The sequence below is a fragment of the Ahaetulla prasina genome, chromosome 1, assembly GCF_028640845.1.
Source record: "Ahaetulla prasina isolate Xishuangbanna chromosome 1, ASM2864084v1, whole genome shotgun sequence".
NCBI lineage: Eukaryota > Metazoa > Chordata > Lepidosauria > Squamata > Colubridae > Ahaetulla > Ahaetulla prasina.
Window position 1 is genome coordinate 272678740 of NC_080539.1, and position 15725 is coordinate 272694464.

Here is a 15725-nt window from a genome sequence, read left to right on the forward strand (position 1 = left end):
TAGAACAGACTTTTTCAAACATTTTCATGTTACAGAGCCTGTTACAGGCTCTTTTAAACAAAACCCTGGAAACCCTGTACGATTTAGCTTTTTTACATCAGTATTTCATATCATTGTTTTACTTACCTTTTGCTTTAAGTGTTGCGGATGATTGTCTTCCTTAGTTGAAAGATACAGAGAGCGAATCTGATTTTCCACATCACTATAAAAGGTTGTTTCCCAGAACTGCTGGTTAGCCCATATTGGGTGGTCTTGGACACAGGTATATGCAAATTGATTGACTCCAGGAGCTAATTTCTGAAAGTCAAATAAGACAGCAGAATAATTTTACTCAACAAGAACTACAGCAAATTCAGTTTTCAAGAAGCAATCGTTGTTAGGACAGATAGTTTCAGCAAAAGAAATAATTGTAGCACTGCTTGCACTTTGATAAAATCTATGTGACTCTATCTTGTCTAATATATATATAAATCCAGAAGGGAGGGCAAAACACTCATAAATTGGTATGTTTCAAAATCTCTTTTAAAAGCCTTGTTTTCCATCTTGAATTTCTACTACTATGATAGGCAACACAGACATGGCCTATAGTGGACTCCCATCCGATTTCCTACTTATACTGGCTCCATAAAAAGCCATAGTTGAAAGCCTGAATTTAAGCAAACAGTGCATGCTTTATTACTTATCAAATAAGAGATCTGAAACTTTAGATCACTGCTACAGAGACCTTGGAGGCTTCCCTTATGCTATCTCTAAATATTTTTATAATATCTTTGTTTCTCAGAGTAAGTACTCTACTTGTGAAAGTCATGGAAGGAAATTCAATAACAACTTTATCAAAAAGGACTATGTGTATGATTAGAAATAGAGATTGTCACAAAGTTTAATTAGTGCAATCTCCACATTGCCCAAAGTACAAAAAGTAGTTTTTATTAAAGTTTACTATAATATAAAATACAAATAGAAACAAATATCAAAAGGTTAAAGATGGAAAAGAACTGTGGAAAGAAGTGGAAAAAAATAAGAAAAAAGTAGTGATTTCAGTGCAACAGAATAGAAAAAAACTACAATCTCATCCTTTTGGTTTACATTTCTAAATGTTTTAAGCCATTTGTATAACAATAAAATCATTCTACTAATCAAAACCTAAAATTAAACTCCCTTTTTTCAGTTTCAAGTACAAAATCTAGAAATGATTTCCAAATGGAAGCAAAACTAGATAAATTCTTCTCTTTAATTAGAAGAACCAATTTTGCCATCTGCTAACTCCATCCATTTTTTCATTGCGGTAATATGTATGTGTTTTTCCATGGGAAAAGTATTGTTCTTTCTTTCTTTGTTAATTCTGTGCAATATGGATGAAAAATCAGTGCAGAATTCAGACTTCCATGTTTTCCCTAGAGCTTCAATAATACAGTATTTCTGAAATTGTAATTCCTTAATGTACCATTAAATAATAGTATTGGCATTACAAAAGGCAGTTTTACTTGGAAAAACTTACAGGCCCTGAATAAAAATGCAAAATCTAGTCTAAAAGTCTAGCTGATTTTGCAACCAACCGCAATAACCATTTCTAACATTAATAATATTAATTCAGTGTTCAGGACTGTTGAAAATAATGTGTACATTTTTGTCATTCAGATTACAATAGTTCCATAAAAATGTAATAATGCAGAAAGAATGGGAATGCATTCTATGGAATACAGCTTACGATCAGTTTCATTTTCAAGCGCTTTCATGAGAAATAATATTAGGTGGAACTCATAATTTTCTGGTGGAATATATTCAATAGAAAATTAGCTATATTAGTTAATTCAAATTATCCAGAACTTACAATAAATTAAAATAAGAGTTGATATTTGAATTAAATTTTTCCCCTAGTATTTCTCTGTTTGCAGAAACCATTTTAAATTGCTGGCGGGTTTGTGGTTATAGCAGTATATGAGAAACACACACACACAAACCTTTATTTCATTCACAAACTGCTGTTATCATAGGCACACATACATACACACATCATGTCAGAGTGTGACAGCCTGTGGAAATCTGTGCTTGGAAAGCAAGTATTTATCTATGTTTATTCTAAACCCAGCCAAATTCAGTAGTCCTTATGCCCAGATTAGAATGACTAGATTTGTAGTTACTACTTTATTCCATGCAAACTGGGATGGACGCTAGGGAAGCAATCCTTGGGTTAATGAATTGTTTCTCCCTTTATATTTGCAAAAAGTCAATGTAATTTCCCAGAAATGAGAATCAACTGCATACAAAGCTCCATGTACAGAGAAGACTCTCCCCTGCAAATACACATCTTTATTAAAAAAATGGCAGGCCAAAGAGCTTGTCTCATCTGCTGATACAATAGCAATGCTTTCTCCCTTCTCTTATCTCCCACTTGCTTTCGTTATTTGCAATTCCTGATTGTTTTCAATCAAAGACATTTCGGGGGAGGGGAGGACATATCCTTTCCGGGTAAATATATAGTAAACAACACCACACAGGGTGGGTTTGTTCCTACCAGCTCCACAAACTGCTTATTCGGCTCCCTTCCTCAAAACCAGATTGAATTTTAGACAAGGATTCTGGGTAATAGCCATCAAAATACAAATTGTCAATCAACATTTTATGTTGGTGCACCTCTATAAAAATATACAAGTTATCCAACATTATTTTGTGCTATAATCAAACCTAATCTTCAAACTATTCTATTTAATTTTTCTGATTATATACATTTCATTAAATAAAACTGGGATGAGTGCCATTAAGTGAAGCTTAGGTACAACCAGCAGAGGGCAATAGATTTCTGTGGAAAAAGTACATGTCATTTCTCTGTTATGACAGCCTAATAAAATAGTCATTTTTCCTTCACCAATTGGAAAAACAATGAATTTGACTTCAGCAGGTTTATAAAGAAGTCCTGCATTGACCCCTCTGGATCCTATATAGGATAAATGGGACAAACTTTGTACAAAATAATTAATGGTCATAAATTTGACATAAGGACTCAAAATTAAGACAAAATAATTTCAGCATTTCAATCTCCCAGGACACTCTAGTGAAGAAATGCTACTTTAATTCGACCACTGAGTGCGAGGTTACAAAATCCGCATTACATGAAAAGATTTCAGGCAATCTGAAAAGATCTCAACAAATGCAGTGAGTTCTTCACAGGTAATAAATGTTAATTGATAAAAGTGCTGGTAATGTGCCGCACATGCTGGCTAGCCATTACTGTCACCTGCTCTTCAAAGAATCCAGAAGGAATCCCAAAAGGTTTGCCTTGGGCGCAGTGTCACTCCATCCAGCACCAAAGATGACACAGTCAGTCTCCAAACCCAAAAACACTCCAGTTGAGCTGGGGCCTGTTATTTTCTATCCAGACTCTCACAGCCTCCAGGCTCAGAATAAACCTCATCCCATGGGGATGGATGAGCTCGTCCAGGAGCCTCATGTAGATATTAAATAGGAGGGGGGAGAATACCAAACCTTGACGCACCCCATATAGCATAGGCTGAGGGTGGGATGTCTCCTGCCCAACTACCACCAACTAAAATCATATCAGAGGAGGGAGGTGAACAAGCACAACACCATGCTATCTACCCTCAATTCTTGAGTTGATCATGACTGATAATATTGAAACTCAATGAGAGGTCCAGTAGGGCAAGAATGCATGCAACCTTCCTCTCACCCTCACCAGAGATCATCCAAAAGCATGACCAAAGCCATTTCTGTCCCATACAAGCCTAAATCCTGACTGAAAAAGATCCTAATAATTCACTTCATCTAAGGTCCTCTGAAACTGCTGCAAGCACTTTCTCACCTTTTTCCCCAAAAGGGAGGCTAGATACAGTACAAAAATTGTCCAGTATAGTGGGACCAGCAATGATTTACCCAAGAGAGGGTAAATCAAAGACTCCTTAAGAGGCAAAGGAACAAGCCCCTCAAACCAATTTGAGAAAATGTTTTGAAATCCTTGTATAAGTGGTGTCTGTAGAATCTTTTAAATGGCTTCAGCATGAATCCGAAAGTTTGGAAGACTAAACCTCTGGTCCCAGTGACTGACCCAGATTAGATCCTGCAACATTATCCTGGGACATGCATATTTGCTTTCATTTGTGGGAATCTATAGAATTTTTAAAATGATAATTAAGGCTGATAAGAAAAGTATTGGCCAGTTCATACAAGAAAGGAGCGACTGGTAGAAGAAAGCACACAATTCTATAGCTTGCTAAGAAACTTATAACCAGAGCAACTTGCAAATTCAGTCTTTTGCTGTTTTAGCCTCAGGAAGTTGTGGCTTCCAAGTATCCTTAAGGAAATGTAACCAAAAATAAGTTATCCATCTGATGAGTACAGATGATTATAGATGACTGCTCAGACATTCCCCAGACATAAATAGCATATAGATTTAAAAATATGAGCTTTATTCAGGAACAGACAGAGCTGCTTTGTCTTCATGTGCTTTATCTCTTTTAAAAATTTCTGTTAAAATGCTCTGATAAAATACAGCCACAGATTTATTTTAGAAAACAGCAGCAAGCCTGTTCTCAGGTTGATTAAATCCTTCTGAATTATGGGCTTTAAACAGCCTGTGTGCAAACTGCGTTTTTTTGTTTTTTTTTAGAAATGGTGCATGGTATTTAATTTGCTTTTCTATGAGAATGCTATCTGTATGAGAATATATAACCAATCAAATTGCATATTGTAGCAAAAATAATGGGACCATAAATTTGTTAAAGTGTGATTCAGAGGGCAACCCTATTGAGTTTACATATACCTTCTATATCAGTGTTGGCAAACCTTTTCGGCACCAAGTGCTGAAATGGGAGTGCACCAGCCACCTGGTCTTCTGGTTTCTGGTGTGCATGCACGTGTGAAAACCAGCTGGCCAGTGCGCATGCAAGCGCCAGAAACCAGAAGACCAGCTGCCCGGTATGTATACGTGGGCCGGGAAGATGATCTGCATGCACTGGCCAGCTGATCTTTGCACGTACATGCATGCCAGAAACAGGAAGACCAGGTAAGCCGGAAACTGGAAGATCATCTTCCCGGTACACGCATGCACACCGTGAGGCTGCTTTTCCGGTTTCTGAAGCTCCCACATGTGTGAACACCAGCTGGCCAGCATGCTGGAACCCAGAAGAGCAACGGGCAATGGCTCACATGCCCAGAGAGATGGCTCTGCATGCCATTTCTGGCACGCATGCCATAGGTTCGCCATCACAGTTCTATATATTTCATAGGATTTACTCTATAGTGTATGTAAAACTACAACCTTAGTCACGATTATTGAAATCAATGTCTAGTTACTGAACTTATTAGATATACCAGCAATTACAAGAAAGGTTTTTTTACCATGTTAAAAATCAGAGTATATTTAATGCATTCAAAACATTTAGGCAGATGAGGAACACACTAAACTATATTTTCTCTTCTCATGCTGATTTATAATTTGCAAAGCTAAGAATGCACTCACTCAGCACAGGGAGATGTTAGCTTCCTATATTTTAAGGAGAATACAAGGAATTTCGTCAGACAGGTTGAAAATGTTAAAAGTAATTTAGAACTCCACTTCTATAAAATAGTACTCTCTCAAAAATTAATCATTATTAAAGGAAAGACAGGAAACATTGTATCTCAATTACAAGTACTTATTGATATTTTAAACAAATTCCAAATGTATTACTAATGGTAAACAGAAACATTGTTTTCTGTACTAAAGAATAAAGTTGTTTATTTACACAAGACATTTTTACATGTACAATGAAGAATGCTTCCCCTGGCTTAAATGAATCACAATCCTTTGATTATTTATACCAGTAAATAACAATTCAATTAATGGGAAGATGTTTGTTGTTAAGGTAGTATAACATTTTTGTGGTGCTTCTGCTGAACAACTGTAAAAAATTTCCAGGCCACAAGAATGCATCCAATACTTGCTCATGAGTTTAATGCTGAAAACTTTGAGCCCATGAACTTCTACCGTCATATCCTGTTCTGTCAAGTTTTGTCAGAGTCTAGTCATAGGATATTAATTACTGCATTAGATTTTTACTAAACATCAACAAAAACCACAATATATTCTAAGTATATATTTTCTGTGTTATTTCAACTAAATATTCCTATTCCCTTAGGTTAAAGTTTTATTAGTCTTTGGCTGGAATTTTAATCTACAGCAGTGTTTCTCAGCCTTGGAAATTTGAAGTTGTGTGGACTTCAACATGACTGACCGGGAAATCCTGGGAATTGAAGTCCACACATCTTCAACTTGTCTAAAACAGCATAGCTATTCAGTTAAAAAATTCAAACTTAGCAACAGACATTAGGAATGCTAAAGCACAGTCTGTTAAATAGCTTAAATAACAATTTATCTAAATAAAATCATTGTGAAAGGAGCATTAAAAATCCCAGTATTTATCACTGGACACCATTTTTTAAAAAAAATGTTATTGTTCTTAATTTAAAAACAAATTAAATGGGAAAACTAGAAGCCGGTATACTTTGATGTATGTAATTATCCTCTTTTAACTGATGTTGACTATTAGCAACTACTGGACAACTCTCTGCATCTTTTTGGCAAGATTTCAGAAGTGGTTTGCCACTGCCTTCTTCCTAAGGCTGAAAGTTCATCCACCTGTATTTGTGGGTAGGGAGGACTCAAACTATGGTTTCCTAGTTTCTATCCTGGTACCTCAGCCACTAAATCAAACTGGTTCTTGCTTCCTCCATTAAACTCTTTTACTTCCAAGAAAGCCTTTAAATCCACTATGTATTTCAATCCAATCTTTAGAAAAATATTCAGTAGAGGATTCTGCCCAGGACTTTATTTGGAAATGTAACCATCTTACTAGAATAATGTCAAGGGTAAATTGAGGGAGTACCCTGGGGGACTGAGTTAGAGCAGGATGTGGGGAGTATTACTGTAAATTTGGCTTTTGATAATTCATTTTTTGTGACTGACTATGCCAATGGTAGGTTAATTTTGTAGAGCTGCCTATAATAAGCTCTAAAGATATAATATGAAACAAAACAAAGAGTGCTTCTTGAGGTACATTTTTGTCCTAATTTTATTATTTTGAAACTATAGAATTTATAATTGCTTTTATTTCTATTTTATTTCAATTGCTGTTTAGCTTTATGAGACCTAACTAACACTTGAAAGAAATAGATTAGATATGTCAAGACTAATTATAGATAGAATATAAGTGAAGTATCCTTATAGAATGGAAGAGTCTTCTTTCTCTATAACACTTCATTTATTTATTTATTTTATTTTATTTTATTTGTCATAACAATATATGTTATGAACAATATATGTTATAAAACATATATAACATATATAAATATATATAATATATATAACATATATAAAACATATATAACAATATATGTTATGAAAAATATATAAACAATATATTCATCATACAAGAAAGGAAGGAAGGAAGGAAGGAAGGAAGGAAGGAAGGAAGGAAGGAAGGAAGGAAGGAAGGAAGGAAGGAAGGAAGGAAACCTTCTTTACAATTCCCCACTCTACTGTATATAGAACACAAGAAAACAAAGAGTACAAAAATTCTGATGTCTGCCTAATATTGCCATGCTTTTTGTCCCTTAATGCCCTTTAGAATTACACAATGCTGAAAAGACAGGAAATCCAACAGTATCAGAAAGAGATTGAGAGATTGGGCTGGGAAAAATAAGAAATAAGTTGAACAAGTTCTGGGTAAGATGCCCTCGTAATCTTCATCCTTCACGTAATTTCAGTACAGTTATGAAATATATATGTTCTAATTCCCAGAAAAACAGAACTTACCCTATAAAAAGCAGTTGTCAATGGTAATAATGTTGCAGCAATATTATATTCTTCTGAAGATGAACAATCCTTCGGATTCATAGAAAAAAACAAAAAGGAGAATGTTAGCAAGTTATAATTATAAATTGAAATGTTTCAAATTTTAATCAGGAGCCTAGAAATTGCAACTCAAAAACAAAGAACACTCAGTCATGCTGAAAATAAAATGAAGAACCTGATATTCTTCTAAATAAATCTCGATATAAAATAAAATAAAAATAAAAATGCTGAAAACGGGATGTGTGGAGGTTTAAAATGGGGTGATAGGCAGCAGCAGCAGCGATGGGCAGTGGTAATCCCTATACCTTAAAACAGATGATAGGTGGAATTCCGGGAGGCAGATCCAACCGCCAATCAGCTGCTCATGCTAAATCAGGCTGTGCTGAAGCTGACCAGGCTGTTTGCTATTTGCTGCAAGGAGGCAAATTGCTAGGAGGCAGAGGCAGATTTCTCCCCCCCCCCTTGTTTTTCTTCCCAAAAGCTAGGTGTGTTTTATAGTCTGGAGCATCTTATACTTCAAAAAATACAGTAAACATAAAAATAAAAGGATTTTCTAGTTCTTGGAATAAGCATCGTCATTCAAGCTAATCACTAAACCTCTGCTTCTGAGGCTTCTGGTTTTAGTACTTGCTAGATAATCTGAAATATTCATTTTCCAAAGGAAAAAAGTGGTCATTCCATCTAATGGAACTATTATTCTGCACTTCTATTCGATATGCATAGACAACTATGCAACTAGCAAGCAAAGGGGAAAAAATCCAGAGTTCCCTAAGCCACTTGAATATTTAAAAAACAAAACAAAATCAGAGGCAATGATTTTCAGAGGAAACTGAGGAGACTCATATCAGTCTTGATAGGAGGCCCCAAGCTTGCTTTTTTTACAGCATCAGCTTGCAAACAGCCATTTGAGAAAACATATCCAGTTTGACTCTATGGAGGGTGAAGATTGCACAAGCTGCTTTCGCAGACCTGCTTTCAGTTCTCAGCAAGAGTTATTGTGTTTTTACTTGCCATTAAAATAATTATCCATCAAAAATGTGGTTGCTGTCAACAATGAGGAAAACATACTTTTGAAAAGCAACAAGAAAGTAATGATGAAAATGAATGGCCTGTGTTTTATTCTCAGAGTCATGTACCACAATATTTTTGTTCCTCTGGTCTATGTTTTCGACAAATTAAGATGTATAAAGAAAAAGAGAGATACTTTTGAAATGAATCAATCAAGATTTTTTACTACCTTAGCAGTTGAATCCCATTCCAGTTATGGAAATTGCTTTGACTTGAACTCAAACCTTACTTTAACACTGTCAATGGAAGAGCACCCTATAACACTCCAGAAGACTGCAGAATAGGTTAGAGGAGGACACAGCTCACGGGTGGTTATGTGATATATACTGTACCATTCTCACTTCTGATCTTCTCCTGGTGCTTCCTAGCACCAAACACTTGCTGCTTGAGATCTCAGTCTCAATAACATGGTTATACAGAAAGTCTGCCTACCAGTGGTAATTGGCACCAGCAACTCTGTTGAGTGAATGGTTCTAAAGCATGAAACCATATGGCTGTGCCAAGTTAGGTTGGCCATTGGAGCAATTCCAGTTGCTGTTGTCAGGTGAATCTTGTGCAGTTGTAGCAACCAGCAGTCATTGTCATTGTGACCTCCTCCTAGCTTCCCTATTAACTGTTGGAAGCTGGTTGTGAAGGTTGCAAATTGTGATTACATGACCTTGGGACCCTGTGACCATCATAACTGTGGGTCAGTTGCAAAGCATCTGAATTGTGATCATGTAATCATTGGGACCCTGTGATGGCCACAACTATGAAGAATGGTCTTAAGTCCCTTCCTTCAGTGCTGTTGTAATTTTGAATAGTCTCTGAACAAATGGTCACTAAAAGAGGATTACCTGACACAGATTGGATCAAAAATACCTGAATATTCTATATTGAATTGACACTAAAGCAAGCAATAATATTTAACCATAGCTTCTTTTCTGTCTTTGTTTTATTCAATTTCTATAGCTTTGCAACTCATCCAAGTGATTCTGGACAGCTTATAATTATGTTAAATTTAAATGAATAAATATCCCAAAGTGCTTTTTCTAAAAAGCAACTGACTTACTTGGTTTTTTTTCTTTGAAAACATGTTGCTTCTCATCCAAGAAGCTTTTTCAGTTCTTAGATGAGGAGTGAAAGATTTTCAAAGGAAAAAAACAGCAAGTCCAGTAGCCTTTTGGAAAAGGTATCTTTGGGACAACCATGATCTGGTTGATTAAGAAATTCCATATATGAATTAATAGCATTTTAAACAAATGTCTATGAAATTATCCCTTTAATCCAGAATTGTGATCCCAAGTGCGAATCCATTGGTAATAGTGTGCCCATCATCATCTGTCAGGTGCTAATATTTTCCCATAGTCTATTTGTAGTTTACTATGAACATCAAAAGTGGTTTGCAAGCAGCACTAATGTCCAGTGGTGTGATGATTCCCTTGCTCCCCTTCCAGACAACTATAAATTATGTAACACCTTCTCTAATATTTCAATAAAAAGATCTTTTTCCCATCTCTCATCCCTTATCAATAATCCAAATGAAAGAGACTTATCATTCAATGCTAATCAGCAAAAGTCTGTTAAGACCTACCAAAAACCTTAATTTAATAAATCCTTTTTGTATTCCAATTTACCACGCTCTCTGAGAAAGCATGCAAAATAAGTCTCTTCACTTATAAACAGATCTTTAGAGCCTCACTGTTCAGTCCTCATCAAAATGAAATTTCATTAATAGCTGTCAGTAACCCAATATATAACCCTGATGAAATAAATTCACTTTGAATTCCTTCTCCTTACTTTTCTTGATCTTTAATCCTGTGAAATAATGTCCCTCAAGCTGATTTTTAAAATCATTTTCTCATTGCCTCCCCTCAGGAACAACTCTTTAACATGCCCTTTTGTAAATCCAAGATAAGAAAGTTTTTCAAGTCACTCGTGATTTATTATTTGTTTGTCTTCTTTAATTATTTAGGCAACTGGTTTCATTTGTAAATCCATAGTGGCATTTTTTCATATAACATAGGATTTTAAAAACTATTTTCAGATCCATAGCATCTTTTTTCATATCACTTTTGTAATCTAGCATTATTTTAAAGATACACGTCTACATTCAAATCATCCTCTGACTGTTTCATCCAATAAAATTTGTGGTTCTTCTATATCTCTGTTATAGTACCAGACAATTTTGTAAATAATTTCTGGGTATCTTGTTTCAAAGATAGTATACCAGTACTATAGTCAAATAGTACTGGTCCAATGTAACTTTGTTGCTTGTATCCTTACAATTTATATTGATATTGTTTCCTGATTGCTTATTTGTACCCTTTGACTATCACTAAGTGTTGTACCTTATGATTCTTGATGAACGTATCTTTTCTTTTATATACACTGAGAGCATATGCACCAAGACAAATTCCTTGTGTGTCCAATCACATTTGGCCAATTAAAAATTCTATTCTTCTATTCTATTCTATTCTATTCTATTCTATTCTATTCTATTCTATTCTATTCTATTCTATTCTATTCTTGTCTCGTCTCGTCTCGTCTCGTCTAGTCTACTGGTCCACTGTATCAATGGGTTGCTTTTTCTTTAATTGTAATACTTTGTTCTCTCTGGTTCCCTGTAGTCAACCTTCCCGCTTATCTTTTTTTCCCAATCAACCAAATTTTATCATGGAAGGATTTCTTATAGTTAATCTCAAAATCATCATACATCAATCATCTTATAAAATTTTAAACCATTCCACAGAAAATATTCCATCTAAATATTCCTTTAGCTTTCCAAAATCAACATTCTACTCTGCCTTTTGTTGTTTCCCCAAAATTAAAATGTTTCTTTTTAATCCTTACACTTACCCAACCCCCCTCCACCCTTATTTCATTCAGGGTAGGAAATTCTTGAGTAATGAAATTTATCCTTTGGATGGTTCTTAGCACCTAGAAAGTAAATAATAAGCGTTCTCCGAAAATACTGATGAGAGGAAGTAGGCAAACCCAGGATCCAAATTAATGGTGCTGAACTGTGGCACTGAAGACCACTATTTTATGACGTCTTCACAGGAAGATTATTTATAGAGCAAACTTTTGGGTAATCCTTGTCCCTCTCTTTAATCCGGAGAGGACTTCCAAGGAACCAATCCATCCACTGGCCTTTCTTTCTGCTGCAATTGTTGGCTCTGGGAAAGGAGGGCTGTCTTCAGTTGCCCACTGTTGTGCCAGGATGTTGTGAAGGGCAATATTTGTGAAAGTATTCATAACTCGTTATTAAACATGCCCACTCAAAAAGGTGGGGACCATGCACCATGTCAAAATATTAAAACCTTCCACAAATCCCATAAAGCTTTCAGCAATTGTACTGAAAATTGTGCTGTTTTGAGTATTTTGATGTTAATACAAACACATAAAAAATCTGACACATGAAGAAATACATAACATATATTTACCTACAGTGTGATAGTTGGGCCTAAGTTAAAACCTGATAAACCTCATCGATTTAATAAAATTAAGCTGAGACCTGTTGATATTCTGTAGATAGTTGATATATTGTCAGTTAAAACATTGCCCTGCACAGCCACTAGGGTTTTGGATAGAGAGAAAAAATTAAAATAAAGACAATCTATTCTTTATTTTAAAAATGCAGCCTTATGTCACCGGAAAATGATCAACTCAGCAAATTCTGCTTTGTCATCACATCACATAACCAGTAATCTTGGCTTGTGCAAGAGTTTTTTTTCAGGAATGCTTGAATAAGGGGATTTAAATGCACACATCAAATCACATGTTGTACTCATACATAAACCCAATCGACCTTCCATAACATTATGCTTATCTAAGCCAGTCCTTTTAAAAAACCTAAGAACAGGTTAACCTGTTAATTAACTGCATACATCTTTACTGGATTTGTTAACCTTTATGAAGTCTGAGACATAGGGTGATGAAATGTAGAGCGGTATTTAAAAATTTGAAACTACAACTATTTTTCAGGTAAATTTGATATTTCAGGAACTAGTCATTCGTGACTTTCACTAAATTCAGAATGGGTATTGAGAAAGTAAATCTTCACTTTGATCTAATTTTTCATTAATCAATTACTTTGACGAAAAGTATTTTTACCTTGATTTACTTCACAAGGATTATGAATTTTAACAATTGAAAACATATGCCCTGGAAAGCTTTGAAATATTAACAGCAACAGAAATCAATGACACTGCACATTCATTTCCAGAGTCATTGTATAAAATTTGTACTAACCCCAGTCATTTTATATATTTCATAGCAGTATTGTTTCTCTATATTACAATGTGAGAGTAAAAAAAAATCTTATATTTTTTTTATTCCCTTCTTAAGCCAATAATGAAGTACAAGAATGAATTTCAGCACATCTGAATTTCTTTAGTGAGAATGCCATGGATGTTTCTGAAAACTGTCATGAGGCCCATAGCAATAAAGTTCAGGCACACTTAGGCTGTAATCTTTTCTCAAGGAAATGGTTGGGATGCCAAGATGCCTTATATTTCACAGCAGGACTTCATTCACTTCTACTCTGTCCAAATCTTAAACCACACCATCTGCGATTCACTGTGCTATGCGAGAATCTGCAGACGTATCCCACATTTTTAATTAAATAAGGCGATGTTTTATAGCATATAACAAATTAGCAAGGCAAAATGAATAAATATAGACCAAACATAAAAGAATTCAAGGCACAACACATTAGTAGGAGTTGTATAGTTGATATTTTAGGTCTGTTGCTCAGGCAAGTATTTCTGCCTAGATTATGATAGACTAAAAATTAAACTAAGTGCAAATAAAAATGTTAATATAAGAATAGCTGTAATATGCCAATGTTCAGTGAATCTTCTGTTTATTGGACCATTTGGGAGGAAGAGTGCCATTACTCCTAAATATTCATAAAACATAATAGAAATTATGCCATTTATAGAAATACTATAAAATTATGCTATTTGTATCACTGCAAATGATTTGTTATAAAATATATTGTTCATGTCAGATGTATAATGACATCATTCACAAATGATATAAATAGAATAAAATAGGATTTTTAATTGGCCAAGTGTGATTGGACACACAAGGTATTTGTCCAATGAATTTCATAAAATTGACATAAATTCAACTGTCTTGTCTGGGCTACTTCATTGCAATAGATTTTGCTTTATTTTGGAAGGCTATTGTAATTGAAATTTGGTCTGTTACTGTCAAAGTTTGCTGAATGTGGGCTCATTAAATTGAAGTCAGTTCCATTTATTCAGAAAATTACACTGTTTACTTTTCTGTGCACATATGTATGTAAGTACATATATATGCATGCATGTAAATAAGTACTTTTCAAAATAGTTAAAACATATAATATGAAATTCCATTATTGTTTTTCCAATGTGTTGACACTGCAATGCAATATTCTGCATGCCTCATATTTCAGACTATGTGCACATTCTCACTAAAACAGGATTGGATGATTTAGTATGTGGTGAGGTACATAGTCAAACTGACATTCCCTTGCCCTTCTCCTTCAGAGGATATTTCTATAAATGTTGACTAACATCTATTTCCAGATATTTTTATGCTGACTTTCTGTGTTTTGCTTTTCAAGCATTTGTGTACTGTAAACAGCATTGGTAAAACTGTTACAGGTAATCCTCGGTTAACAAAGGGTAACTTGGATCTGGAATTTCCTACTGATAAGCAATGTGTGACATCAAGGGGTGGCATAGCTTAGTGACAGCAATCCTGGCAGTCCCCGTTATCGTTAAATGAAAATTGCAGGTTATTAAGCAAGTCACTCCTTGCAATATCCTGCTGACTTCTGCATGTAATTTGGAATGAGAATACTGCATGCAGTTTGTACAAGTCTGCATATGGCCATGGGAAGAAGGTGTGGCACAGCCAGTAGCTGCCTGACATAAGGCCTGGGCTCATGAGCAACAGGAGGAAAAAGATGGTGAAGATCACTGGGGACAGGCGGGTAAAGTCTAAGAGAAGTAGGACTGGCAGAGGCAGCATAATAACAAGTGGCCAAAAAGGTAAAAATTGAGGGGGAGATCAGTGGATTGGGAGGGTGGGATTTGTAACATTCTATTGTCCTTAATGCAAGTAGGCTGCCAAGCACCTGAATTCTTGTCATGGTGACCACAGGGGTACTGCAATGATCAAAATTTGGAGAACCAGGAGCAACTACCATTCATGTAACTTTGCCCTAACTTCAACCAATTACTGAATAAATGATTGTTATGCAAGGGCTATCTGTAGTGGTTAAATTTTCAGTGCTTAACAAATTACTTGGCACAGATAGAAACCTTAACACCTCAGCATGGTATGTCACCTTGCCTGAGAAAAGAGAATAAAGTTTTTCAGCTGATTCGAAGGCTAACCAGAGTCTTGAAAAAGCAATTAATGCTGCAAATTAGAAAGAGGTTAAAAAGCTGGTGAGTATTTTAAAATGTAGCAAATGGATGTCTGCTACAAAGCCATAGTGGTAGCCTATATACAGGTAGGGGCGTGATGGCTCAGTGTTTAAAGATGCTGAACTTGTCAACTGGAAAGCTGACAGCCTGGTTTTGAGACCTGAGCTCCATGTGATGAGGTGAGTTCCTGTTATTTGCCCCAGCTCCTGCCAACCTAACAGTTCAAAAGTATGCAAATATGAATAGATAAATAGGTACCACTTCAGTAGAAAGGTCTCAAAAACTTCTACTCAAAATTAGAAGTTGGGAAGAAATGACAGGGAAAAAAAGGGGGGGGGATTCTCTTTAGAATTTAGAGAAGTTTTTGTTAAACAGATTAATAACTAATTAAACAACTAATTGATTGA

At 35.3% G+C, this 15725-nt stretch overlaps 1 protein-coding gene and 1 long non-coding RNA gene across 6 annotated transcripts in view; one reads left to right on the forward strand and one right to left on the reverse strand.

Moving 5' to 3' along the window:
* SBF2 (SET binding factor 2) overlaps nt 1-15725 on the reverse strand; it is a 227044-nt gene that overhangs the window by 58474 nt on the left and 152845 nt on the right. For all 5 annotated transcript variants that reach the window (XR_009152348.1, XM_058159766.1, XM_058159757.1 and 2 more), the window contains 2 exons: nt 7808-7876; nt 127-297 (listed from right to left, as the gene is read on the reverse strand). Coding sequence is in view for 4 of the 5 variants with exons in the window: in XM_058159766.1 (XP_058015749.1) it covers nt 127-297; nt 7808-7876 (240 nt within the window). In the remaining variant the exon portion in view is untranslated. The remainder of the gene's footprint in view (nt 1-126; nt 298-7807; nt 7877-15725) is intronic.
* Nucleotides 1-15725, forward strand: part of LOC131186355 (uncharacterized) — a 50008-nt gene that overhangs the window by 3918 nt on the left and 30365 nt on the right. The gene's annotated exons all lie outside the window — the stretch shown is intronic.